This window comes from Mauremys mutica, chromosome 11, assembly GCF_020497125.1.
Source record: "Mauremys mutica isolate MM-2020 ecotype Southern chromosome 11, ASM2049712v1, whole genome shotgun sequence".
NCBI lineage: Eukaryota > Metazoa > Chordata > Testudines > Geoemydidae > Mauremys > Mauremys mutica.
The window spans coordinates 9136379-9162055 of NC_059082.1; the positions used below are offsets into that span (position 1 = coordinate 9136379).

General features: G+C 44.4%; 2 protein-coding genes across 2 annotated transcripts in view; one reads left to right on the top strand and one right to left on the bottom strand.

Annotated features, from left to right (window-relative positions):
* Positions 1 to 1193: 1193 nt before the first annotated feature.
* On the bottom strand, positions 1194 to 23054 carry PGPEP1L (pyroglutamyl-peptidase I like). The gene is made up of 6 exons (XM_044979708.1): positions 22959 to 23054; positions 20055 to 20222; positions 17625 to 17677; positions 5072 to 5188; positions 2304 to 2533; positions 1194 to 1356 (listed from the first exon to the last, which is right to left on the bottom strand). The coding sequence occupies exons 2-6, from the start codon at positions 20086 to 20088 to the stop codon at positions 1194 to 1196; spliced, it is 597 nt and encodes a 198-aa protein (XP_044835643.1). The 5' UTR covers positions 20089 to 20222; positions 22959 to 23054.
* Positions 23055 to 25009: 1955 nt separating this feature from the next.
* The window catches only part of LOC123343577 (protein FAM169B-like), a 47889-nt gene continuing 47221 nt past the window's right edge, over positions 25010 to 25677 (top strand). Inside the window, exon 1 of the mRNA XM_044978732.1 lies at positions 25010 to 25064. Coding sequence (XP_044834667.1) covers positions 25031 to 25064 — 34 coding nt within the window. The 5' untranslated portion in view covers positions 25010 to 25030. The remainder of the gene's footprint in view (positions 25065 to 25677) is intronic.

A 25677-nucleotide genomic window follows, 5' to 3' on the forward strand; every position in this document is an offset into this window, starting at 1 on the left:
GGTAGAATGCAGCAGCCTACTCTTTTTAAATGGGATAGTCTGCCCTGACAAAGCATGCAGCACTGGTGCTCCATGAGTTGCCCTTCCTGTGGGAATGTAAGCTGTTGGGTTTTGATCTATAAAGCCCTGAATGGCCTGGGACCATCTGACCTGAGAGTCTCTTCCCTGTGCTATCCTGTGTATAAGTATTGCCTCTTTCATTGACAGCATGGATACCTAGAGCATGGGATAAGTGTTCTTTTCTTGTGATTAAAATCCAGCCTAATAACTGAATTGTTGTTGTTGCCAAATTGGAAAAATCCATTTTCTGTTGTAATCCCTAATTATTAGGAGACGTTTACAGTCTGCTTTGGATGCGCAGGCGCACAGTACCAGCAGGAAGTGATACCATCTCCTTCGTGCCAAACGACAGCTCTCTCCCTAAAAACACACTAACTGAGCCTTTCAAAGATGGTTCCTGCTAATGCATCCTGAAAGCAAATGCAAGGGTCACCACTGAAAAGCTTTGTGAGTTTTTGAGGAGGGAACAGTAGTTTGGCATATAAAGGGAAACTGCTGTGTGTGTGTGTGTGGGGGGGGTGATTTTAAAGGCCCACAAGATGGGAGCATTGCATGTGATTTTCCACAAATGAGAGCTTTCGTATGGCTGATCTATTCTGCTGGGCTTGGGGGAAAAAATTCTCCCTTGTGTATATATGAAGTTGTAATTTTGTATGGTCGTAATCATGCACATCACTGCAATTTATTATGTAAGCTGTACGAAGTCTACCTGCATATCGGACAGCAGGAACAAACTTTCAAAGTGCTTTTTAAAGCAATTTGTATCTTGACATTTCATTTCACAAGTCTTTGGGGGTTGGGCAAGGTAGCCTTTTAAATACCATTTTCTTGAGAATTTTCCTTGTATCCTAAATCAGAAGTAAATTTGTTACCATTTAGCAAGATAAATCACCAGTCACTGGTGTTCCCCTAAGATTGTTTACATTTTTTCCTTTGTAATTTGTTTTACTTTTAAGTTTTTTATGTAATGAAAAATTTGCTAAAGTTATTGTAGGATTTTGGAACATATTTTAATTCTGCACTCCCACGCTATGAAATACTTTTTTTTTAATCTTAAGGGTTGCCTCAGAGGAAGGTAAAATAATTTTACTGTATTCTGAGAAACTTGCATGTCTTCTGTAAACCATCTTGATTCATTTTTCCCCACACTGCTTTAACATCTCTAAGATAATTATTTGTAGTGCTTTTCCTAGAAAGTCTGCTGTTACCAATTTGGATAATGGCGGCACATGTATAAAAGCTGCTTTTCCATTACCATAATACAGAGAGGTATAATAGGCATAATCACAGATGTACCTACAACATTAAAAAAAAAAAGGCAGAATTAAGGAAAGCTAAACTTGGATTTAATTAAACACAGTTTAAGCACTTAAGCCAGATTTGGTTTATGTGCTTTGTATTAGGAAAAATGGAAATTAAAAAAAAAAAACCAAAACAGTTTGAGAAACAAACATTCCTTGCGTGCTGGCTTGATTTGATGGACACCCACTTAATAGCTTCTGCAAAATAAAAATCACAATACATGCATTGCTTTGTGAGATCACATAAACGAAATTAGATTGGAAAATTACCCAGCTGTATGTGTACGCACACACATACACACAAACACACACAACTATAGCCCCACTTCCCAGCCCCCTACATAAAAGTAGCACAATTTCAAAAAAATGTTGTCTGTGTAAGATACTTGCTGGATAAATTCTTCCCTTTTCTCATATCACATCACTCCAAGACCCAAACACTCTGAAAATAACCTTCAAGAATCCTGGTTTTTGTTTGTTTTAAAGATTGGTTAAAGAATCACATTAAAAAAAATTGTTAGTTACCATAGACACTTTTTCTTTTTAAAGAAACAAATTTAAAATGAATTTGTTTATTCTGAAGGCTGCTCCTTCACCTTTTGTCTGCCTCGCCCTGTTTGGACAATGAAAGTAGATTAAAGTCAGTGGCTAGTCAGAATCGGTTTCTCATTATCTTGCACAGTGCTGAAAAAATTGGGTCACTGTCATATTTTGTTTTAAAAATCGTTTCTACTGGAATTTACAAATCCAAGGAAACATTTCCATTGGCCTTACTTTTTGTGCAAATCATCAGTCTAAATTTTCAGTCCCTTGTGTCCTTTTCACACCTGTGATTGTTAACTTTAAGTAGAGATGTGTATTGGTAGGGGAGCAAGTACTTGTAATGATTCTTGAAGGTGAAATGAGCTGCTTTCATTTCCTCTCCCACTAATAATGTGTTACCTTCCTGCATCTCTGGAATAGACGACATCAATTCCTTCCACCGAAATGTTTTTCCAGAGAGTTTTCATATTAATTGTAGACTCAATCTTTTCTGGGCCGTCTAACAGACAACAGCCATCTTCTGGGCAAAAACCACAAACATCCATCTCTTTGTAGCCTTTGTTCTTCCCACACTGTTCAAGGATGATGATCGCTTTGGAGGATGAAGCGAGTCCAATGTGAACAGTGAGCTGGTTTTTTGCCCCCACCAGAGTGAATAACAGGAAATGAAAATGACAGACCTGTTTTTAAAAACATCCAATGCAATAGCACCAAGCAGTTTATGAAATACCAGCTCCAAGGTGGAGTGTCTTACTTACAGCTCCTCTTCACAGAAAACTTAGATAACCCTTTGTAATGTAGACCAAATTTGGACTTCAGATAAAACAAACGACGAATCAGATTAGGAAACCAGCACAAGGATATATGCAGCACCTTTTTGTAATTTACAGCGGTTCTTTCCCTGTTCTGCATACAGCACCATTGTTAAAAGCTAAACTATTTCCTCATTAGTATGTGCATCAAGTTGCACCAATTTTCATCATAAATCTTTAGCTGACACTTTAAACTGCACCACCACAATAATGTCTGACATACACAGATATTTTGGGGAGTTTTTAAGGACCTACTCCAAATTATATTGCCCTCAGGACAGAGAATCCTCTTAATCAAGCTATCAAAGTCAGCAGCTTTTCATAGAATGTCAGGGTGGAAAGGGACCTCAGGAGGTCATCTAGCCCAACCCCCTGCTCAAAGCAGGACCCATCCCCAGACCCTTAAATGGCCCCTCAAGGATTGAACTCACAAGCCTGGGTTTAGCAGGCCAATGCTCAAACCACTGAGCTATAGTTTTCCCAACTAAACAAAGAAGGATTTTTTTTTAAAGCCTCATTTTAAAATGACAAATACTCTATTGGATGAAAATGCTGGAGTAAGAAATACTTCCTGTAGTTCTTCCTTTAGAGCTGAAATCCTGAGTTTCTTGCACACCCAAAACTTCAATTTAATGGATTGCAAGGTTTGGCCCCAAATCTGTATTTATCAATGGGTAGGCCAGGACTATTTTATGCATATATATTTTATACCATGCTCATCACTATATCAAAGTGTCATTTGATCACTTGATACCAGATAAATGCATCGCTATTAGGCAGAAGTGATGTTCTTTATGTTCCTCATTCTCATTAGGTGCTCCTGATTGTCTACTGAGAGGAACATGCTTTAGTGCGGTAAAATACACATTTCATAACTATCAAACAATTACAACTTTACCAGTCCATGTAATACCTCAAGATTCAATAATGAACTCTTTTCTTTTCTAATTTTTTTTTAAAGTGTAAACATTTTTTCCTAGTGGTGATATGTATACAACTGATTCAAATTTATTTCACAAAAACATTGTTAAAAAGCCTGACATTCTGTGTTGATCTAGTTTCCTTTCATAAGAGGAAGGTTTTTTTATGGGGATCCAGTAAAAACCAAATCGATCACTTGCCCAAAAATGTATCTAAGGTGTGTACATTCACCTCTTGAACAATAGCTGTTCCTTTAAACTTCTCAAACATTCATGTGGTAGATTTCTTACACTGATATGTAATGAGTAATGGTTAGCAGTCATCCTGTCCTATAAGGCTACACACTCTAATACCCTGATCATGAGCATCATCTAAGAACCTAGATAGATGACTAGGTACTGTAGGAGATGTTTGTTTAGCACGTAAAGGGCTCTCTTCAGCTGTCATTTGATTGCTGTGAAGGAACCAAAGGATTCTGTATCTCTGCACCACCACCACTCCATCTAAACTAGATACAGGAGAGAAATATTCCTCCAACACCCATGCTTTCTCAGATGTGCATGCCAATCTCCCCGTGTATTTTTCCATGTTTGTTTTTCTGAGCTTAAGTTAGCTACTGTCACAGAATCCAGCACTTCATCCCTTTCGCTCTTTGCCCAGAGCTACACTAGCTTTGTTCACACATTCAGCTACCTCTGCTACAGCTCACACTCTGAACAAACAGGCATTGAGTCCATCTGTGGTCTGGCTAGGGTTCACTTTTGGGTCATGATCTAATTTCTCTTTACCTCTCCTTCAGATCCTTGTTAAGAGCTGCCAGAAGCCATTCTAGCAACTGAATGGCTTCTTTTGGGAAAGACCCTCCTCATGCAGGTTGCCAGCATAACTATTTCCAGTGGTAGATCACCAGTGGTTCATGAAGTCTTTGGTGATGGTCCACAGAATGGTTCTCATATTGTTTCACTCAGTAAGAGGGTGGGAGGAGAAAGTGAGATCATGTAAGGGCTCTGTCTCTGATGAAGTGGTTCACAGAATGAAAAATACAGAGAATCATTGGCACCAATATTCTTGGTGGCTGTAACTATGAAAACACTCCACAGCAGTGTCCTTCAAAGACCTGATTGTCCATTTTGCCTGTCTCAGAGGGACAAAATTATATTCCATTGCTCACTATCATTTCAGGTGGTTGAAAGATATTACCCTTTATTTCATGTGCTGAAAAGAGGGAGAGGTTTTTAAAGCTCAAATAGGTTTCTTTGTTCCATCTACCCTACCTCTCGGCACACGCTCAGGAGTTCCACCCTCTTTTTCTATCCTGTTTTTTTCTGACTATATCTAGTGGACAAGCTGTATCCACATTCTGAACAGACATTGTATTATTTGGTTCAATTTTAATTTAAGCGAAAAAAATTCAACTATATAATGATCACTCACTAGTGGTTGAAGAGTCCCCCATATCTTACAGATGAGATCCTTTGCTTTTTGGTAAGCCACTGGCAGTTGCATGATGTGTAGATCTATGTTTTCACCAAGGCCTAACTTGGACATCTCCTGTACATAGAAAGAAGCAACACAGGGTTGAAAAGCATTAGATTGTCTCAAAGGACGATGTGAAAAATCAGACTTTGGTTCGATTCAGAGGGTATATCGCAATGCAACGTATCTACCCTAGCAGTTCCCAAATAGTCCATGGACAACTTCCCTAGTACTGATTGTGTGGACCATATCCCTTCCCCCTGATAACCAAACATCTCTTTGGCAAAAAGCAATGGCTTACCTGAGAAAGTGACATTAGGAAAATATTTAATATATTTTAGCTACTTTTAAAGTGATTTAGCCACTGGAAACAAGGAGAAGAACTAAGCCATCTCTATGGACCAGCCATCTCTATGGACCATTTGTATAATGTATATCATCTCTCTCAAGATGTGCAATTTATGAAAAATGTTTTATAACCCTTGATATAACCAACACTGTCCCTTCAGAGGACTTGAGAGCCAAACTTCTGCTGAGACACACATCATACAAAATTCCCACAAGGATATCTAATCCAACTTCTGCCAAGGCAGCACGCTCCCTTATGCTGTTTTCTAGGGCTTATTCTAGTTTTAGGTGCTTTGGACAAAGAGGAATTACCTCACTGTCGACAAGGAAAAAGGTTGGCCCTGGGAAATATCCCTGGTGTATATGCAGCTTTATTTTATTAATAGCAGAGAGTTGTAATCAAATATGTGAGAAGGGGCCATATTTGTTGTTTGATTACTTATTTCAGGCTTGGTGATTTTATCAGTGCAAGGAACTCCAGATGTAACGGACAAGGTTTCCCTGTACTGTGGAACATCTGCCTAGCTGCTGTAGGGGGTTCCTCAATATAGGGAAATGCCACCTATTGGGATGGGATTCTCCTTATGCTTTGCCTATAAAAGACATGAACCCCAATGCTTTCCCTGAAGAATTTGGTTTCTTGCTCTGGATTTGGAGTGAGAGAAATAATGGAACCATCTAAAGAGTAGATTGGTGGAGGGGCCAGCCAACCACCCTCAAAAGACAAAATGAGGAAATTGTCATCGAAAGGGGCATCCAGAAGATTCATAAGGATTCATATGTTATAAGGGCAGAAGGGACCATTATGATTAACCAGTCTGACCACCTGTACTCCGCAGGCCATAGGACTTCCCTGAATTAATTCCTGTTGGAAGCAGAAGTATATATTTTAGCAAAACATCAATCTTGATTTAGAAATTGCCACTGATGGAGAGTCCACCCTGATCCTCGGTAAATTGTTCCGATGGTTAATGGATGAATCATGGGGGGATTCTGGTCAGGGCTTAAGGGCAAGGGAGCAGGGGAGTGGTTGGTAAGCCATGAGGTAGGTCTGCTGTGAGAAGTAGGCATCTGCAGAAGGAATCTGGTCTGTGTTAGGGAAGGGTCTGGTGGGAAACTAGGTGTGTACTGGGGAAGAGGCACGGTGGGAGAGCATCCCAGTGCCTTTAAGGGAAAGTGGACCTGTTTCTCACTAGGGTCGCTTGCATGGAAGGAGCCCAGGTCTAAACTGTGTGGACTGGGAAATTTGCCCTTGAACACTGGCTTCCTAAATAAACGATTCCAATTTTCTTGTCAGCGGAAACATTGATTAGCTCTGCTCAATAAACTATGTGACACGAGCAAGGAAACAATGCCTGTGGGGAAGTAAACACATTTAGAGAACACTGCCAGCCCTTTTTCCTCTGGGCACTGACAGTCTTTGAGAGGCCGTTGTATCGTCTTTGCTTAAGAATGCAGTGCTGTCTCTCTCCTTCCAAAAAAAATAAAGCCCGAGCCAATTTACGATTAGCATTTTATTTTTTAACGCATATTTAATTTGAATATTTAATGAGATTTTTCCTCTTTTAACTGCAAGGCCTTGGTAATGTGACTGATTGTAAATTCTCTGTAAGACATGGGGACCAAAAATAAATGTTAAAGCTGCTGCTGTCATTCACCTCTTGAACTCTTAGTTTGAATTGTAACCGACTAGGCCAAATTCATTCCTGGTATTGCTCCATCTATATCAATGGCGACACACACAGGCGTGAATTTGGCCCATAGTTTATACAGGAGAAACTCTGATCAGCAGCAAAGTGCTGAAGACTGTATCGGGGACAGAAAGGAAGAAACATTCTCTGTTAGATCCTTAATAAGTGCTTTATTATTATTTAGGCTGATCTACACTACAGATTTAGGTTGACGTAAGCCGCTTTGCGTCAGCCTATCTGTGCATGTCTCTACGCTCAAATTTCTCTGGCTGATGTACCCACCCTGTCATTGCAATGCAATAACACCACCTCCTCAAACAGCATGGAGCCATGGTCAATCTACTGAGGTTAGTGCAGTGCTAATGTAGGTACTGTGTGACCTGTGTCGACCCTACGAGTCCTCCAGCAGCTGTCCCAGAATGCCACATTCCCTGCGACATTGACCGCTCTGGTCTCAGTTGTAAACTCCGCTGCCCTGGAGTCATGGAGACTGGAAGCTACCCCCTCACCTCCTTTCAAACCTCCTGCTTGTTTTTAAAATGCCTTTTCCTGATTGCCCAGAGTGGCAAGCACACCTAGCAGCTCTTCCTTTTTCTGCGCAACCGTCCAACCAACAGGCTGGTTCCACACAATCCTGCCAGGAGTAGATAGGAGGTATTGGGTCTCCTGGGCCTGTGGTGAGAAGATGCTGTGCAGGCACAGCTATGGACCAGCCACAGTAACGTGGACATCTATGAGCAGATTGCGTGGGGGGAGGCAGGCAAAGGGGTATGACCAGGATCAGCAGCAGTGCTGCATGAAAGCAAAGGAACTTGGCTAGGCATGCCACCAGGCCAGGGAAACCAATCGATTTAATGCTGAGCCAGAGACCAGCCGCTATTACAACAAACTGCATGTCCTACTTGGTGGAGACGCCCCCAGTACCCAGCACAGCATCATGGATACCCCTGAGGAGTCCCAGACAGAGACCCCTGCCACGAACAGTGAGGTGGAGGAAGAGGGGGAGAGAGACGGCAGGAGGCTGCAGCCCTATCACGAGCCAGGACCTGTTTGAGACTGCCCCAGTCTAGCCAGTCCCTCCAGGTGAGCACGACTGAGCCTGATGAAGGGGAAGGGACCTCAGGTAAGTGTGTGCATGCGTTTTTCTTTACAATGGTTAAATTTAAGGATGGCGCCCAGCCCAGGCCCCCTTAACAAGGCAGGGGTACTGACTTTTAATTGTTTTACTCCTATTAGAAGAGGTAGAGGTACAACAAAGAGAGGTAGAGTTGGCATGTGCTTTTCATTCTCCTGTAGGGTTAAGCTGGGTGTGAAGGAGGAGCATGTGGAGCAGTTTGTTTATGTACATAGGGATGGTCCCTTCCACCCTCCTGAGACATCTCGATTAAACTTTCATAGAGATACTCTGCAATCCTCTCCCAAAGGTTTGTAAGGTTTCTAATAAGGACGGCTGCCTCCACGGAAGGATGCTTTTCCACGCCACTTTGCGATGAGTTCAGCTGGCACTATTGCAGTAAACAAGTTAGCGACATATGAGCCCGGGCGGCTTCGGCATACCAATAGCAGCTGTGTGCTCTGTGCTTTTGTTAGCCGCGTCAGCTAAAACTGCTACTGCCTGTGGAAAACAGTGCCAATATTCAGTGCCCTTTGCTCATACCTGTGGAATCCGGACTGAAATTGTATTGCTTCAGGCAACAGAAATCCTTCCCCGTCCCCCAGCTCCTGGTAGGCCAGACTTACTGTAGCTGGGGCTTTGCCTCACAGACATTATGCAGGGCACAACAGGCAGCTATAACCAATCTAGCCAGTGCACAGCATCAGCATCCCTTCAGTCTACAAAAAGCATATTCAACAGTCATTCCGTGCCTGCTGAGCCGTTAGTTGAATCTTTCCTTGTGTTGTTGAGGTGGCCAGTGAATGGCTTCATGAGCCCAGGAGAGCAAGGGATAGGCTGGGTCCCAGAATCACTCTTGTCATTTCAATATTGCCAGAGGTAATCCACCACTCAGGAAAGAATGTCCCTGCTTACAGATTTCTGAAAAGTCTTCTGCTGTTAAAGTTGCACACGTCATTCACCTTCTCTGATCAGCCCAACCCGATAGCAGTGAAGCATCCGCAGTAATCCACCAATGCTTTGCACATCTGTACAAAAATAGCCCTTTCTATGGTATTCTATGGCAAGGTGGTCAGATGTCAAAATAGGGGTATGCGTGCCATCAATCAGCACACCACAGTTGGGGTCTCCATAGGTGCAAATCATCCACAACATCCAGCACATTGCAGAGAGTCACAATCATGCACAGCAGGAGACAATTTAATGACCCTACTCACTTGCCTGGCAATGGCCCAAACTTTGGATTTTTCAACTCCAAAATGATTTCCCACTGACCAGTAACAATCCAGCATTGCAGGCTTCCACAGTGTGATCACCATTCACTTCTCTGCTGTCAATGCAACATTTTTCTCATGTCCCTGGACTGCATCCAAAAGTTCTGCAGCCACTGCTAGTCATCCCATACCTGCATTACAATGCAATCCCACCAGTCAGTGCTCATTTCACAGGCCCAGAAGTACCACCGTCATCCATGAACACCCCTGACAACCAGGGCCGGCTCCAGACCCCAGCACGCCAAGCGCGCGCTTGGGGCAGCGTCCCGCGGGAGGGCGGCAGGCGGCTTCGGTGGACCTGCAGACGTGCCTGCGGAGGGTCCGCTGGTCCCGCGGCTCCGGTGGACCTCCCGCAGGCATGCCTGCGGATGCTCCACCGAAGCCACGGGACCAGCGGACCCTCCGCAGGCACGTCTGCAGGAGGTCCACCGGAGCCGCGGGACCGGCAACCGCCAGAGCGCCCCCCTCAGCGTGCCGCCCTGCTTGGGGCGGCGCAAATCCTAGAGCCGCCCCTGCCAACAACCTTGGACTGTTTTTCCCTGTCAGCAAATTCTCTTTGAATAAATTCCCATGTGCCCCGTGGATGTGGTACTTCCTGCAGGTCTGCAAATACAGGAAAATCGTGTCCTGTACTTCCAATGTTCATGAGAATAGTGCAGATCTCTGAGGGCTCCGTGCTTCTGTCAGAGATGGTGGACACTGAAATTTGTCCCCAGGTTTTAAAGTGCAGAAATTATGGGATATGGATGGTATTAGGGGATGGAGAAATTGCATGCTGGGAATTTGACCCCTAGTTCCCAGAGATCCCTGGGTCATTTCTATCCCAAAAGAATTGTGCCAGATGGCAGCATGTGGCACTCTGATACTACCCATAGTGCACTGCACTTTGCACTGACACAAATATACCAATGTTGGTGACTACGCCAATGTAACTTGTGTTGACCAAAGTTTGTAGTGTAGACATGGCCTATTTCTGTATTACTATAGTTCCTTACAGCTGTAGTCATGGACCATGACTTCCATTGTGCTAAGCATTGTCCAAACACAGAATAAAAAGACAGCCCCTGCCTCAAAGATCTTACATCTTAGTATAAGGCTATGTCTACACTACCACCAAAAGTCGACCTACGCTACGCAACTCCAGCTAACGTAGCTGGAGTCGACGTACCTTAGGTCGAGTTACCGCAGGTTCTACACTGCGGGGGGTCGACGGGAGAAAATCTCCCATCGACTTACCTTACTCTTCTTGTCGGTAGTAGAGTACAGGGGTCAATTGGAGAGCGATCTGGAGGGTCTTCACTAGACCCACTAAATCGACCACCGGTGGATTGATCTCAGAGCATCGATCCCGGCTGTAATGTAGACCTGCCCTAAGACAAGAAACAACAGATGGATACTGACAGGGAGTACAGTGAAACATTGAGACACTATTGCTGCCCGGGGTCCCTAGGGACGGCTCTATCCGCCATTAGGGAATTTTTCCCCGAGAACCCCCTGTAACATTCACGAACCCGAGTTTGGGAAACACTGCTCTATAGGGTTGCTATGAAGATAATAATCAATTAAATATTATGGGGCACGTTGATATTATAGTGATGAGGACCAAATACATACTGTTATGATGGAGGTTGGGTGTGATGTGGTGAAGCTGGTGGGTGTAATTATCCCTTCATTCAGAATAAATGTAAGAAGCTGTTAAGGTCCTTTTTTGAAGTAAGTTAGTTGAAACAATACACAAGCGAGGCTGCTCAGAGAGTGAGCTATGGGGATGGAAGAGTTTTGCTGGGTATTGTTTGGTGGTGTGTGTGTCTAAGCAGCAGCCAGAGAACAGGCAGAGAGAGGCCAAGCAGACAGCAAGAGATGCCCTGGAAAGACAGCCCGAAGAGAAGGGAGATTTTTGGGCAGAGGACTGGCTGGAAAGAGGCTTGGAACCATGAACAAAAAAAGTGCCTCCTGTTTGAGTCCTATTGTGTTTAAGGAAACAGGACTCCATTACCAACTTCTCTTAATGGAAACAATCCACAAGACTCCAAATATTGGCTAACTGCTCAGGTCAAAATAGGGTAGCAGTACCTAGATAGATACACAACTGCATTTTCACGCACATTCACCATGATTTCACACACATTTTAAAGTAACTGTTCATGCAGATTAGGCCCAGAATCATGCTGGCATATTTGCACATGCTGTGTTATAAAAGATCCTAACAGTGTTGTGCTGGGGTAAGAATAAGGGAATTAAAATATATATTTACCAAACGTAAATAAATGTAAAAAAGTTTTTTAAAGGGCTGCAGATATACTTTTAGCTCCTCAGAATGTTTTATAAAAAAAAGGAAACTTGAAACATTGAAATTAAAAACCTTTTAAAAATAGCTTTCAATTCTCTGTATGTGTTCACTGAAGGATTTCAAAGCACTTTAAAAACATTAATTAAGCTCCATGAAAACCTTCTGAGGTAGATAAAATAGCACTCCCTTCACTGCTGGTTAAAGTGAGTTAGAGAGGTTAAATCAGTGACACATTTCCTAAAATCACAGAGTCAATGGCCGAATAAAGAACAGGGCTTGAAGTCTGTCTCTCAGCCGCTGCTAGAAAAACTGGCTCCTAGAAGTAGTTGCCAATTTCTCTTTTAATGCAATCATCATAGACTAATTATGCTGAGTTTTGCCACTGTGTTTAGGCTTGAGTCCTGTTATGGAGTTGGGACCCGGAGCTTGATCCTGCATTGTGCTGACTTGGTAACTGGCTGCTGTCACATGGCAGACACTTGACCTTCTTTGGAGGAGAGTTAGAAACAGGGTCAGGTGGAGGGGACTAGGTGGATCTATAGTATGAAGTAAATAATTCAAGACATTTGTGATTCTGAGGGAACTGTGAATGACACTGAGCAGCCAACCTGTCATAATCACTGACTGTTTGCAGTGGTGTTGTAGTCATGCTGGTCCCAGGATATTAGAGAGACAGGTTGAGTGAGGTACAATCTTTTATTAGACCAACTGAAGTTGGTGAAAGAAACAAGCTTTTTGAGCTTTCACAGAGCTCTCCTTCAGGTCTGCTCCAATAAAAGCTAGTACCTCACCCACCTTGTCTCTACAATCACTGACTGCAATTTGCCAGCTGAGCTGAGGTAAATATATTGTGTGTGTTGCTTTCCCATAGAGTGAAAATTATGCTCCACGTTTCAAGAGTTAAAAGTTGGTGCTGCACTTTCATGCATATTTTAAGAGGGTATTTCAGGTGACTGGAGTTATAAGAGCCATGAAAGACTTTACAAAGACAGATTTCTAAAAGGAAAGCTCAGTCTTTCCAGCACTAGTCAACCGTGCCAGGCCATGTGTTTAGTAAAAATTTTGAAGCATTTCTCAGTGACCCTGAATTGACGGAACCACTTATATCTTCACTTCCTTTTGATTTGTCCTTTCCCCTAAATACTGAAGCAGTATATTTTCTGATGAATGGGACATCTATGGATGCAACTCCCAGTAATGCTGATGGATGCCGTGCGTGTGTATCTTCTCAAACTGAGATGTGAACTCATGCTAATGCAAACGTGGCAGGTATTCTTCACATGCTTTGTGTATTTTATTTATATCACAAAATAGGCAATCAAATGCAGTGTTTTACCAACTAGGAGTGCAAAATCCTTTTAGCTGTCTCGTGAGCGTCTCCTGCCCCCTCTCTCTGCTCCCGGTCCCCTCTGTTGGCTGTCGCTCTTGTCAGGCAGGTCTTCAGTGGCTCAATCCAGGAAGGAACCACTTCCAGGATAAAAAGTCCTGTCCTTGTGCCCTTGTTAATGGCTTCAGCCTTGTCTCTGGGCTCAGTCCTCAGTACCTTCTTGGCCATGCCTGTACTGGTATAGAGCATTGTTCCCAGGGCTTTCTCCCTGGTGACTTTGTCCTCAGTAGTTCTCTGGTGTTCTGTTTAAATTCTAGCCCGTTTCTCAGGCTTTTAATAAGAACATAAGAACGGCCATACTGGGTCAGACCAAAGGTCCATCCAGCCCAGTATCCTGTCTACCAACAGTGGCCAATTCCAGGTGTCCCAGAGGGAGTGGACCTAACAGGTATTGATCAAGTGATCTCTCTCCTGCCATCCATCCCCACCCTCTGACAAACAGAGGCTAGGGACACCATTCCTTACCCATCCTGGCTAATAGCCATTAATGGACTTAATACTGAGTCTTATCACTTGGGCTTAAGCTGCTTCCCCAGGAGCCAGTGGGAGTACCAGGTCCCAACTCTAGGGACCCTACAAATAGCCACCACCTGTTGCTTTCTTTAATAGTTGTTGCTGCATTCCCTGGACTGCTTCCCTTGTAGCCCCTTCCTCTTCATCCTTACCTCAGGGCTGAAGTTCTCAACTCCTTCTCTCCCTCACCAAATGCCAATTCCAACAGAACCCAACCCTGGAGCTCCAGCATCAAGCAAGAAGCACCCTTCCTTACTCCTCTGGTCCCAGCCCAGAACTGACTAACTCAAGCCCTGCACTCCTTTTAACTGTGCCCGCTGTGCTCTGATTGGCTGCTTCCTTGCAGCCTTTCTAGGCAGGCCTGGAGGACTTACCTTCACTGCTCCTTTCCTGGGTGGGGTGTGGTAGGAGCAGGGGGCCTCGAAGGGCCTGGTACACCCCATCACAATGTCTCTTTCCAGAACAGTATGAATGAGTTTCAGAGCCTGGTAGCATCATGGACCTAGACTGGCTAGTTCATTCTTGTGTTCTGGCTCCTCAGGATGGCAAAAAAGGAGAATTCAGCCTAGTCACAGAAAATAGAGAGGCACTGTGCTCCAAAGCATGACTAATGCTTTGAAATAACAGAAGGAAAGACTGCTCTCAATGCATCCATGCGGCTGGGATGGGGGAGTGTATCCTACAACTAGCAAGGAGAAGGGCTCAGTAATCATGTGGAAAAGCAAAGTACCCGCCACTCCCTGAGGAGAGAGGTTTGAAGCTGCCAACCTGAGATGGAGGGCCTGGCAGCTGGGTGGTCTTAAGGAAGCAGGGCTTTAAGAGGAAAGGTATGGCCCAAGGGAGAGAAGTCTTTGCTCCCAGGATGAGAGGAATCTGCCTATAATGCTCCATGCTAAAGAATCTTGACGGTGAAACTGCATCGATGCTTTTTGGTTCTGTGATTGCTGCCATGCTCCTGCAGGAACTGGGGATTAAGCTAAACTCTGACCTACAAATAGGTGGCAAGTGGCTGCCCTGCTGGGACTGGCTTTTTACAAAACCCTCATGGTGAGGCAGTGTTTAGGGGAGAGCCAGCTAGTTCTAGATAGCCAGCCAGCCAGCCTGAATGGATGTGGTCAGTAAAACTGCTACTACTGTACAGTCCTTTTTATATTGAATCTGGGTGTGTTAATGGTTGGTCCTCTGGGGTGGCAGGATTGCCTTGCATCACTTAGTGATCCACACACATATTTGGCCCCAGATTGCTATTTAAGCATAGGCCAGCCAGAACAACTCACTGGTCTATCAAACTTCCAGACTCTTCTTGTTTTGCTGCATAGTTCTTTCCATCATCTAGATTTTGCTTCCTTGCACCACAATGGAATCAGAAACCGAGGCAGTATCTCCAATACAAGCAGAAACTAATCCCACATACAGGGTGTTGGAGCCGAGGGAAGGGGATTTGATCTCTGTGATCCGTGACTTAGCTAAAACATTCTATAATTAAAAATACCTATCGTTACATAATTTCCTGGCACAGAAGGTACATGACATGATGTTACAAAAACTTGTTTCATCAGCGTGTTCTGGCCTTAGGCTGTTCTGCTTGCAGATAAAGAACGTATTTTATTTTCAACCAGGATAAGATGATACTGTGTCTAAAATTAGGACCAATGGAAATCAGGTGGTGATGACCAAGCATATTGTCAAGTGATAAATATTTGTGGTTTGGGGTGTACATCAAGCTCAGGTTGAGATAATTTATAAGCCTCCTGATATGCTTGGGGTACTGAAAAGTACAACCGAAGTATGTGTTCTGCTTTTAGTAGCCTACGGGGATTGGATTACCTTCCTCCTCATCACTTCACTGAATGCCTAATGGATTTCTTCTTCCAAACGCTAAGATCCCCCTCCAGTGCTGATCTGTGTCCCCATCTCCTGCCCTCTCCTGTACACATTCATTGAAGACAACTGTATTCCTAGAGGAGTTGGTTTCTGCTTTGATCCTGGAGAAAATTTGCCAACAGGGAGTATCTCAATAATCTTGGCTTTACTGCACTTCAATTTAATTAAAGTCAAATCTTCAATAGCTATCATTACAGCTTGCATAAAGGATGTAATCTTGTAGCAGTGGACACTGCATCATCAACAAGTACAGTTATTATGGTGCACAAATGTCTTACTTTTGCTGTTACTCTATTGGCGCCTCATGTATTCAATGATCCAGATGAATCTTGCACCGATCTTTCTCTTTTTCTTGTTTTCTTTAGGACATGTTTCAGCCAACCTATCAGACCGTGACCACCACCTCGGTTCATCTTTCCCTGGGCTCCTCTCAGCCCTGCTGTGCACACTCACTATTATTCTCTGCATCTTCCGCTTTTCTATCATCCAGAACCTGTTCTCTCCCCACCCTTCAATCTCTCCACCTCATCCATCTTCCATCTCACTTCAAATCACATTTTCATAATCTCTTTTCTGTTTTGCAATTCTGGCTGTCCATGTGACTCAGCAAAGTACATTGATATAGCTTGTACAATTAATTTAAGAGAGAGTCGTTCACACAAGTAAATACCCAAGGAGAAGAAGTGGAATGGGGGTGAGGTTGTGCATTGAAACCTGCAGCAGCCATTTTGTGTGTTACAAATGGCTGGAAATTGTACTGAACAGAGATGATGCGTATACACACTCAGCAGAAATCTGTAGCTGCTCCTGCTGCTCAGAAATACATACAACAGCCTTTAACCTTTTTGAGAGCGCTATGGTACTAAAATACCCAACTAATAAATCATATAAAACCTGCTGGTACAATAAGTGCAGTTTTCAAATATAATGGAATAGGCTATTATTTTACAGTTAGCCACATGCCTGCTGCTGAAATTTGTCAAGTTCAGCCTCCCCTTATGTCTGAGTGCAACAACCCTAAATCAGATTAGAGGAAGTGAGGTTTGGTTGGTTTAACACCAGATGAGCCTTTTAAGTTATGCTTTTGAAACATAATCCGAAATTTACCTGAACTTATTTGGGGAAATGGTGCTTGCCAGGAAATATGGACTCCTCCAAATATTAATTGAAAACCACCATTTTTTTTAACACCTGCAGTAGATTGATGAAATGATCAAATGAGAGTCTCCTAGATGTGTTCAGATCTCCCATGTGGTTGGGGAGCAAAAAGGAATTTCCAAATCTCATCTTCCTTGGCTGTAGCAAGGTGGAATTCAGGGATGTTTTTGTTACAGAGTCCAGCAGTGGGAAAACCCATAGCTAAATAATTTTGTTTTTCAGTATTAACAGTGGAGACTGGTAACAACTGAAAGTGGGAAGGCAAAGTTGAGCAAAAAGGCACACTCAGAGCCAAGGGACACTGCATGATCTTTGCTCGTAGCGATCTAACATGACGGTGGGTAATGAGGATCCTCCACAGACTATTCGGGATTGTTGTAGTAAAGTGATTATTTTCCAATTTCTATAATTAAGGTTGTTGTGTGTGTATATATGCGTGTGTGTAAATATACAATTTTAGTTCTGTTCATTTAGCAGATGTCCCCCGAAATACAATGAACGTATTGCCTTTGCATTTGCTTTGATGGCGGAAGGTGGTGTTCTGGCACTACAGCAAAAATATGTCCAGTTTTTAAATTCTTCAAGGCAAGGCTGTCACTTAAAAGCAGATTTTAAAACCTCAAAGCAAAATTAAGCATTATAAGTAATATGTGCATTTTCATCTTTTACTCATTCAGCAGTTTCTGCTTTTTCCTCTGCCCTCTTTTTTTTTTTTTTTTTTTTTTTGAGTGTATTACAAAAGAAGCAGCTTTGGGCTATGGACAAACAATGGAAGGAACGAAGTTATAGTCAAAGCATCCCCCCTTCTTGTTTCCTACATGGACCTGCATGAAAAAGCTCTTCGGTTCTTACCTTCACTGCTTCCCAGCTAGAGTTAACGAGGTGTTGTCGAAACGGACCAAAGCCTGAAATCAAAGAAAAAAGTGCTATTAAACTGTACTTTAACTCCAGGTACCATGAGTTGGATTATACGCACTCGTGTACTTGTTCTTTTTGACCTTGATATTCTTGGTTGTGGACTATGAGTCGACTGGATAGACACAGCCTTTGTAATACTTAAGGGAATTCTATTACATCTCTACCCCGATATAACACAAATTCGGATATAACGCGGTAAAGCAGCGCTCCGGGGGAGGGAGGGGGGGGCTGAAAAAGATATTGACTTATTGAAAAAGGTAAAGTCTATTTCATGATCATGTTTTAATGAATTTTCTTTTAAATGTTTTGAAAAAAATTGCTTTGTTTTGGTAGGAAAAACCTCCCCCACTTTCTCTCACTTATCTTTTTTCCATGTGGAAAAGGTGGGGAAAAAGTGAAAGGGGTTGCCCATTGAGATGAATGGACAGTTTTTTGAAAAAAGAAAATCAATTTCTTGTTAAAAATTTTCCATCAAAAATGAAAAAAATACCACTTTTCTTTTTGGTTGAAAGGGCATTTTGTCAGGAAAAACATTAATTTAAAAAATTCCCCACTAGCTCTACACATCCCAATCTCTGCATCCCCATCCCAAATCACAACAGATAGTATGCACTTGTGGATTGTAGGCAATGTCTTAGATCCTGGTCAGTGGAACAACGAATACAGGTAAGCCTGTAAAGCTATTTTAATCCCCATTTTTTAAAGCACATAATTTTTGAAATAAACAAACCCCAATGAAAAAGAGTATAAAAAATGTAATAAAATATCTGTAGACGTGTGTAAAATTTGCCCTTTTGGTTCCTAAAAAAGTACGTTACTTCTATGAAAACTATACAGCCTTAGCTATAGTATAAAGGCTGCAGTGACTCTGTTTTTAAAAAAACAAACAAACAAATATTTTTTTAGGCCACCTGCATGGTACACCTGCCTTAAATTGCTTCCAGTATTTGTCTTTTCCTTTTCCCTTTCTTTTTTATTTTTCTTCCTTTTTTTCCCCTTTTCTTCCTACAAATATCTAATCCTTTTTTTAAAATCATACTGATCTTTTTGCCACAAGTTATCATTGCGACTATGAGTTTCACAGACTTCACTGTCGTGTGTGTGTGTGTGTGTGTGTGTGTGTAAATAAAGGACCCCCTTTTCTTCCCGAAAAGGAAATATAGATCATTCCATGCTTGTTCCACTTCACTTTCAGTGAAGAATATAGTGGGACCAAGTCAGAGTGAAACGCTGTTTATAGTAAAATGTAAATTCTGAACTGGATCACAATGCAATATGTAAATTACAGCTGTGGTCAGAAAGAACTATTGCTTAGAGTAAAGCTGTTTTATTAAAAGAAATCACTGTAAGAAGGTCTTACTGTATTGAAATAGTTAAGCCAAAATAGAAATCAAATTGGCTGAAATATTATTAGGTAGTTGATGATAAAGCTGTGAGCAGCGCCAGCAAGTTTATATTACAAGCAGGTGAAAATGGGATTGTTAATTATCTATATTACCTCTATGATAATTATCTATATTACCTCTAAGCGGCACCTATGCATCTAACAGACACGTCATTCTAAAGCTATTTCAACAAGTGGAGTCTCTACCTAACGACCATGTAAGGGGAAAAGCTAACAAGGAGCTCATCATGGGCAAACATGTTGATGTAGCTTCAGCCTCATCCCTACGTCCTCAGATGCCCTATAGTGGAAAATTATCCAGCAACTCGCATGTCAAGAGCTACAGTGGATAGCAGCATTCCTTAAGAGTTTTAACCTTTTAAAGTTCAAAAACCTCTCTAGTTGGTGGGTCTGCAGTTGTGATTCAGCATTACCTATAGCTAGCGAGAAAACTTTCAAATCTGGTGCCTTGACCTGCATGCTCAGGTGTGCTTATCTGGTATATTTAATTTTAATGGGCTAGTTTAGCAGTGATGAGACTGTGATTTTTCTCTTACCTTGCCATGAAACCGAGACCCTGAAATTTGCCATGTGTTGTTCTAATTCTAGACCCTGATTATGTGGCGGCTTGACGCAACCTAGTTTTGCTCCTTTTGGGTCAGGTTCATCTAACAGTTTATACTGCCGACAGCTACACAACTTGGACAGGAGAAGATGTCGTCAACGATTTCTTTTTTAAAAGAGAGAGAAAGGGAGCAGCTAACCAAACTGGTTGGCAATAAAGGAGAGAGATGCATCTGATTTTTCTTAGGAAGGCACAGCAGTGAGATATTTTCCATTTGGAATTGATACAATGACCAGTTGCTACTGTATTTCCCTCCAGGGAATCATTTATGACAAAGATCGGGCATGTGTGCATTCCATGGCTGGCTAAAAGAGGAAGCAAATGTAAAAAAAAAAAAATCAAACAAAAAACTTACCAGTCACAACCACAGTGTTGGAATTTGAATCCATGAAACTTAGCTCCAGAACGTGAAATCTGGTAGTCTTTCAGTTCTAAACAACAGTATCGTCATTCAGACATCTGTAGTAATCTGCCTGATTTGGAACACCCTTTTTTTCCAAGCCGTTCTGAAACATGCAGGTTCCTATTGGACAGTGAAAAAGACTTCATCAGACTGAGACAAGTTTGGATTCATGTGACAGACATGATTTGGGAATCACATAACTCTTTCAATGTGTAAATTATTATGTCTCTGTTTAGAGAGAGGTCTGACCAGTACTGCCTGAAGTTTGCTTTCTCTTTTCTCTCTTTCTTTTTTTAGAAGTCTTAAAACTGTGTTTAAGAAACAAAGAAGAGCCTGAAAAACATTTTTATAAAATGTTCAGCTACGTTTTAGATCAGAAAAATGTTAATGTACAAACTAATTAGACTAAGTTGTTACTTGTTACAAGTTATTTATAGCACATTTGTAATCCACTGGGTTTTTCTCCCCTTAGTTAAGCAGAGTGACTAACTACAAATACATATCTATCCATTTCTACCCCACTTAAATTTTCTTTCTCATTGTCTTAAATGTTTTGTTTGCGAAAACCCACATATATTTATAGATACCCACTCCTCACTATAGCATCAGAGTAATGATCTGATTATCTAGCTAATCTAACTTGATTTTTATACTATGCTCAGCACCATAATGTCTGAGTTCCTTACATATTTTAAAATAAACATCAAATAGATGAATGCTATGTATGGTAAGTTGGATGCAAGCAAACAATATGGGTTTTAATGTGTTTTAATATGGGTAAATGTATACATCTAGCCACAAAGAATGCAGGCCATACTTGTTGTATGGGGAAATCTATTCTGAGAAGCAGTGATTGAAAAAGATTTTGGGGTCATGATGGATAATCAGCTGAACATGAGTTGTATAATACAGTGGCCAAAAGTGCTAATGCAATTCTTGGAAGCATAAACGAGTGTAGTGAGGTGGTGTGGCCTCCCTCCAAGCCAGAGGGGAGGAACCACTCTCTGTGCCCAGGTAGACAGAGTCAGGCCGGACTCGCCCCTCCCACCAGAAGTTGAGAGGTGGGACAGGAAGTACAAAAGTGGAACCTCCAGCTCAGTTAGAGCCCAGCCAGGGAAAGACTGTCTTGCGGCAAACCTCTGTCACTGCTGCCGAGCCAGGCAGCGCCCTGACCCAGGAGGAGACAGAGTCTGCAGGGGAGCTGCCGAGGGAGACAAATGCCTCTCTCTGGACCACCACTGCTGGAGCATTGGGTTGCCAACTTTCTAATCGCACAAAACCGAACAGCCCAGCCTGCCTCTTCCCGGAGGCCCCGCGCCCGCACTCTCCACATGCCCCCTGGATGGCTTGTTCTCCCCCACCATCACTCACTTTCACTGGGCTGGGTTGGGGTGTGGGAGGTGGTGAAGGCTCTAAATGGGGGCGCAGGCTCTTGGGGTCAGAAATGGGGGGTTCAGAGTGAGGGAGGGGGGGGTCCAAGCTGGGGCAGGGAGTTAGGATGTTGGAGGGGGTGAGGGCTCTGGCTGGGGGTGCAGGCTCTGGGGTGGGGATGAGGGGTTTGGGGTTCAGGAGGGGGCTGCAGGTTGAGGCAGGGAGTTGGGGTGCAGGAGGGGGTGAGGGCTCTGGCTGGGGGTGCAGGCTCTGGGGTGGGGATGAGGGGTTTGGGGTTCAGGAGGGGGCTGCAGGTTGAGGCAGGGAGTTGGGGTGCAGGAGGGGGTGAGGGCTCTGGCTGGGGGTGCAGGCTCTGGGGTGGGGATGAGGGGTTTGTGGTGCAGGAGGGGGCTCCAGGCTGGGGGTGGGGCTGAGGGATTCAGAGAGTGGGAGGGGGCTGCAGGTTGAGGCAGGGATTTGGGATGGGGGGGACGAGGGGTTCAGGGTGTGGGCTGGGGCTCTGGGCTGGTTCAGGGAGGTCAGGGCTCTGGGGTGCAGGAGGGGGCTCTGGTTTTGGGGGGGCTCAGGGTTGGGGTCCAGGAGGGGGTACTGGCTCTGGGCTGGGGTATAGGCTCAGGGGTGGGGCCAGAGATGAGGGGTTTGGAGTGCAGGAGAGGGCTCCAGGTTTGGAGGGAGGCTCAGGGCTGGAGCAGGGGGTCGGGACTCAGGGTTGGGGCGCAGGCTTACTTCGGATGCTCCCGGTCAGCAGTGCAGTGGGCCTAAGGCAGGCTGAGATGGAGGACGACCCTGGGATCGAGGTACACCCCAAGGGGAGGAAGAAGCCCAGGGACAGCTGACTACAGTCAGGCTGCGTTGCTGCCAGTATCCAGGTCAGTGTGTTGTGGCTGGAATTCCTGCTGACCCGGTGGCCGAATACTTCGCCACTGCACCACTCTTAGGGCCCTGGGCTCAGATCCAGTGAAGTCGGGTGGGTCCAGGTCCCCCAATGCCACCCCCCAACCCTGGGGTGGCAGCCTCCCCACCACAGGTCAAAGGGCCTGCATTGTCTGCCATCTGCCAATGCTAGGACAACAGGCTGCTTGATTGCTCTGCCCCTGCCTGAGGACCAGAGCCCATAGACTACCCATTTGCTCTTCCCCTGACTGAGGGCCAGAGCCCATAGTCGTCTTGGGAGGTTTGCCCTGCTTGAAGGTCAGGGCCCATGGTCTGCTTAATTGCTTTGCCCTGACTGAGGGCCTGAGACTATAGACAGCTTGTCAGCTCCGCCCTGCTCGTTAGCTCTGTCCCCACCTGAGGGCCAGAGCCCACAGATTGGTGCCCCGCCCACTGAGAGCAACTGGTTTTCTAATCCCCCCTGATATTTGGCAGTGATCCCGGTGACGTAGTGAGGAGATCCAGAGGGGGAGGAACAACCGCCGCTGCACTGCAAGGGGAATCTTGAATAGGAGTAGAGAGTTATTTTACCTCTGTATTTGGCACCAGCATGACTACTGCTGGAATACTGTGTCCAGTTCTGGTGTCCACTATTCAAGAAGGTGTTGATAAACTGGCAAGGGTTCAGAGAACAGCCAAGAGCATGATTAAAAGATAAGAAAACATGCTTTATAGTTATAGACTCAAGAAGCTCAATCTATTTAGCTTAACCTTCTCTCTCTTAAGGGGTGACTTACCTATATAGGGGTCAAATATTTACTAATGGGCTCTTCAATCTAGCAGAAAAAGGTATAATATGATCCAATGGCTGGAAGTTGAAACTAGACAAATTCAGACTGAAAATAAGACGTAAATTTTTAAGAGTAATTAACCATTGGAACAATTTACCAAGGGTTGTGGTGGATTCTTCATTACCAATGATTTTTAAATCAAGATGGAATGTTTTTCTAAAAGATCAGCTTTAGAAATAATTTGGGGAAGTTCCCTGGCCTGTGTTATACAGGAGGGCAGGTTAGATTATGACAATAGTTTCTTCTGGCCTTGGACTATATCAATTAATGTATGTGCTAAAGCTAAACGTTTACTTAGTGATATTCCTGAATATGCAATATGTTGCACAATATTCACCCAGAAACGTACAGGTCTGAAGAATAATATATTGCAGTCGTGGAGCAGAGTCCTTGCAGTCCTAAATGAGCCAAAATTTCCCATTGACTTCAGTGAACTGACCCTGATGTTGCGTATCTCATCTTTTAGGTATGTGGCCTATCTACTAATTCTTTACTGGTGTAAGTTCTCAGTATAACCAGTTAGTAAAACTTTTCCCTATGATACTCTGCCTGTAACCACAACATACCAGAGTCGTCTTCTAGTTAGGGTCATAAAAAGTTATGCAATTTTAAAGTTTTTCATCAGTTCTTAGTTTAATAAAGATGATCTCTGAAACCTCTCTTGAAATTCCAGCATAAATGTTCTACTGGGCAATACAGTCTATTTAACTTGCTCTGTGGTAAATCTCATAATTGCTCTGTATCTGGCATAATATCTACCTTGTAGGTGTGCACTGAGGACTAGTTGAACTGTGCTTTGAAGCCATGAGATGCTAATGTTTATTATTACAGATATTCTAGTGTAATTCAACTTTGTTCAGTATAACATCTGTGCATCCTGAAATAACAATTGACTGGGCATGCTCAAGATCTACATGCTATTTTTTTACAATGTTAATGAAATAGGTAACTGATATCTGCAATACATATAGCAGAGAAGGAGGTCATCTATGTGTATTTTCACTTATTTGTAGTCTTTCATGGAAGGTTCACTGGACGTATGCCCTAAAACGCAGGACACTTCAGCTCGGAATTGTCTTCAGCAGTTTCCCAAATGACACTGATAAGAGGCTGCTGCTTTCGGAGAATGAATTAATAAAATTGTTGAGGCTTGTGATTTCATATATTTGTGCATGTTCGAAGAATGTTAAGGTTTCATTAAATTGACAGTTTTATAACGGTTTATTAAAAATTTAGTTTTTATTAACTTGAGTGCTCGAACCATTTGGTGTTCTATGCCTGTATATACATTTATAGGAGTGTTGCAGTATTTAAGTGTAATAGACAGTACATGCGCCACACACACAAATGGAAGATTTCATAAATGAGTTAGTTGTCTTTCTAATGAGGCCATTTTTGTAGAGGATTTTTCAGCAGTGGGAATCTTTCTCCCTTTACACCATTGTTAGCGGGAGCTAAGGTTACTCCTTCACCTCTCATGGTAGTCTTAACCCTCACCCTGCATGTGTGTATACACACATGTAGCACTACAGCGCCAGGACATAGTTTATGTCAATGCGAATCCAGCTTCCCGTCCATCGTTAAGAAGCCGAGCCTAGGCTCGGGGAAGGCAAATCCCAGACCCGGCTCCCTCAGTTCCCGCCGGCTGTGTCTGCTGTTCAGCGACACAAATACACTTGCCCTGGCCCGCAGCGTGAGGTACCAAGCGGCGCCGCGAGGCACCTTGGGCTGGTTACTGGGGTGGGGGAGGGGGCTGTCTAAGGGGGGAGGAGGCGGGGGGGGGGGGGCGGAGAAGGCCGCTCGGAGGAAGTGATGGAAGCTGAGGAAACAGGAAGAGCGGCGGCGGGTAAGAGGGAGGGAGAGAGTCGGTGCCGCCCGGCGTCCCCCGCCCTCGCAGCTTCGCTCCCCCCCGCACGGCACTGCCCCCGATACTGCCCCACCCCCCTGCATGGCACTGCCCCCCTTCCTCCTGCCCTGGCACTGCCCCCCCCCGCGCACGGCACTGCCCCCCCGCACGGCACTGCCCCCCTTCCTCCTGCCCCGGCACTGCCCCCCCTGCGCACGATACTGCCCCCCCGGGATGGCACTGCCCCCCTTCCTCCTGCCCCGGCACTGCCCCCCCCCTGCGCACGATACTGCCCCCCCCGCACGGCACTGCCCCCCCCTGCGCACGATACTGCCCCCCCCCGCATGGCACTGCCCCCCTTCCTCCTGCCCCGGCACTGCCCCCCCCTGCGCACGATACTGCCCCCCCGCACGGCACTGCCCCCCTTCCTCCTGCCCTGGCACTGCCCCCCCCGCGCACGGCACTGCCCCCCCCGCGCACGATATTGCCCCCCCGCACGGCACTGCCCCCCCTTCCTCCTGCCCCGGCACTGCCCCCCCGCGCACGGCACTGCCCCCCCCGGCACGGCACTGCCCCCCTTCCTCCTGCCCTGGCACTGCCCCCCCGCGCACGG

What these genes read in the sequence shown, in the direction of transcription:
- PGPEP1L (XM_044979708.1), bottom strand. Translation starts at nt 20,088, where the DNA reads ATGGATTCAAATTCCAACACTGTGGTTGTGACTG. An exon ending in CTAGCTGGGAAGCAGTGAAG is followed by an intron (nt 5,189 to 17,624) that starts GTAAGAACCGAA and finishes TTCTATGTACAG; the next exon opens with GAGATGTCCAAGTTAGGCCT. An exon ending in TATTCCAGAGATGCAGGAAG is followed by an intron (nt 1,357 to 2,303) that starts GTAACACATTAT and finishes TTAATGTTGTAG; the next exon opens with GTACATCTGTGATTATGCCT.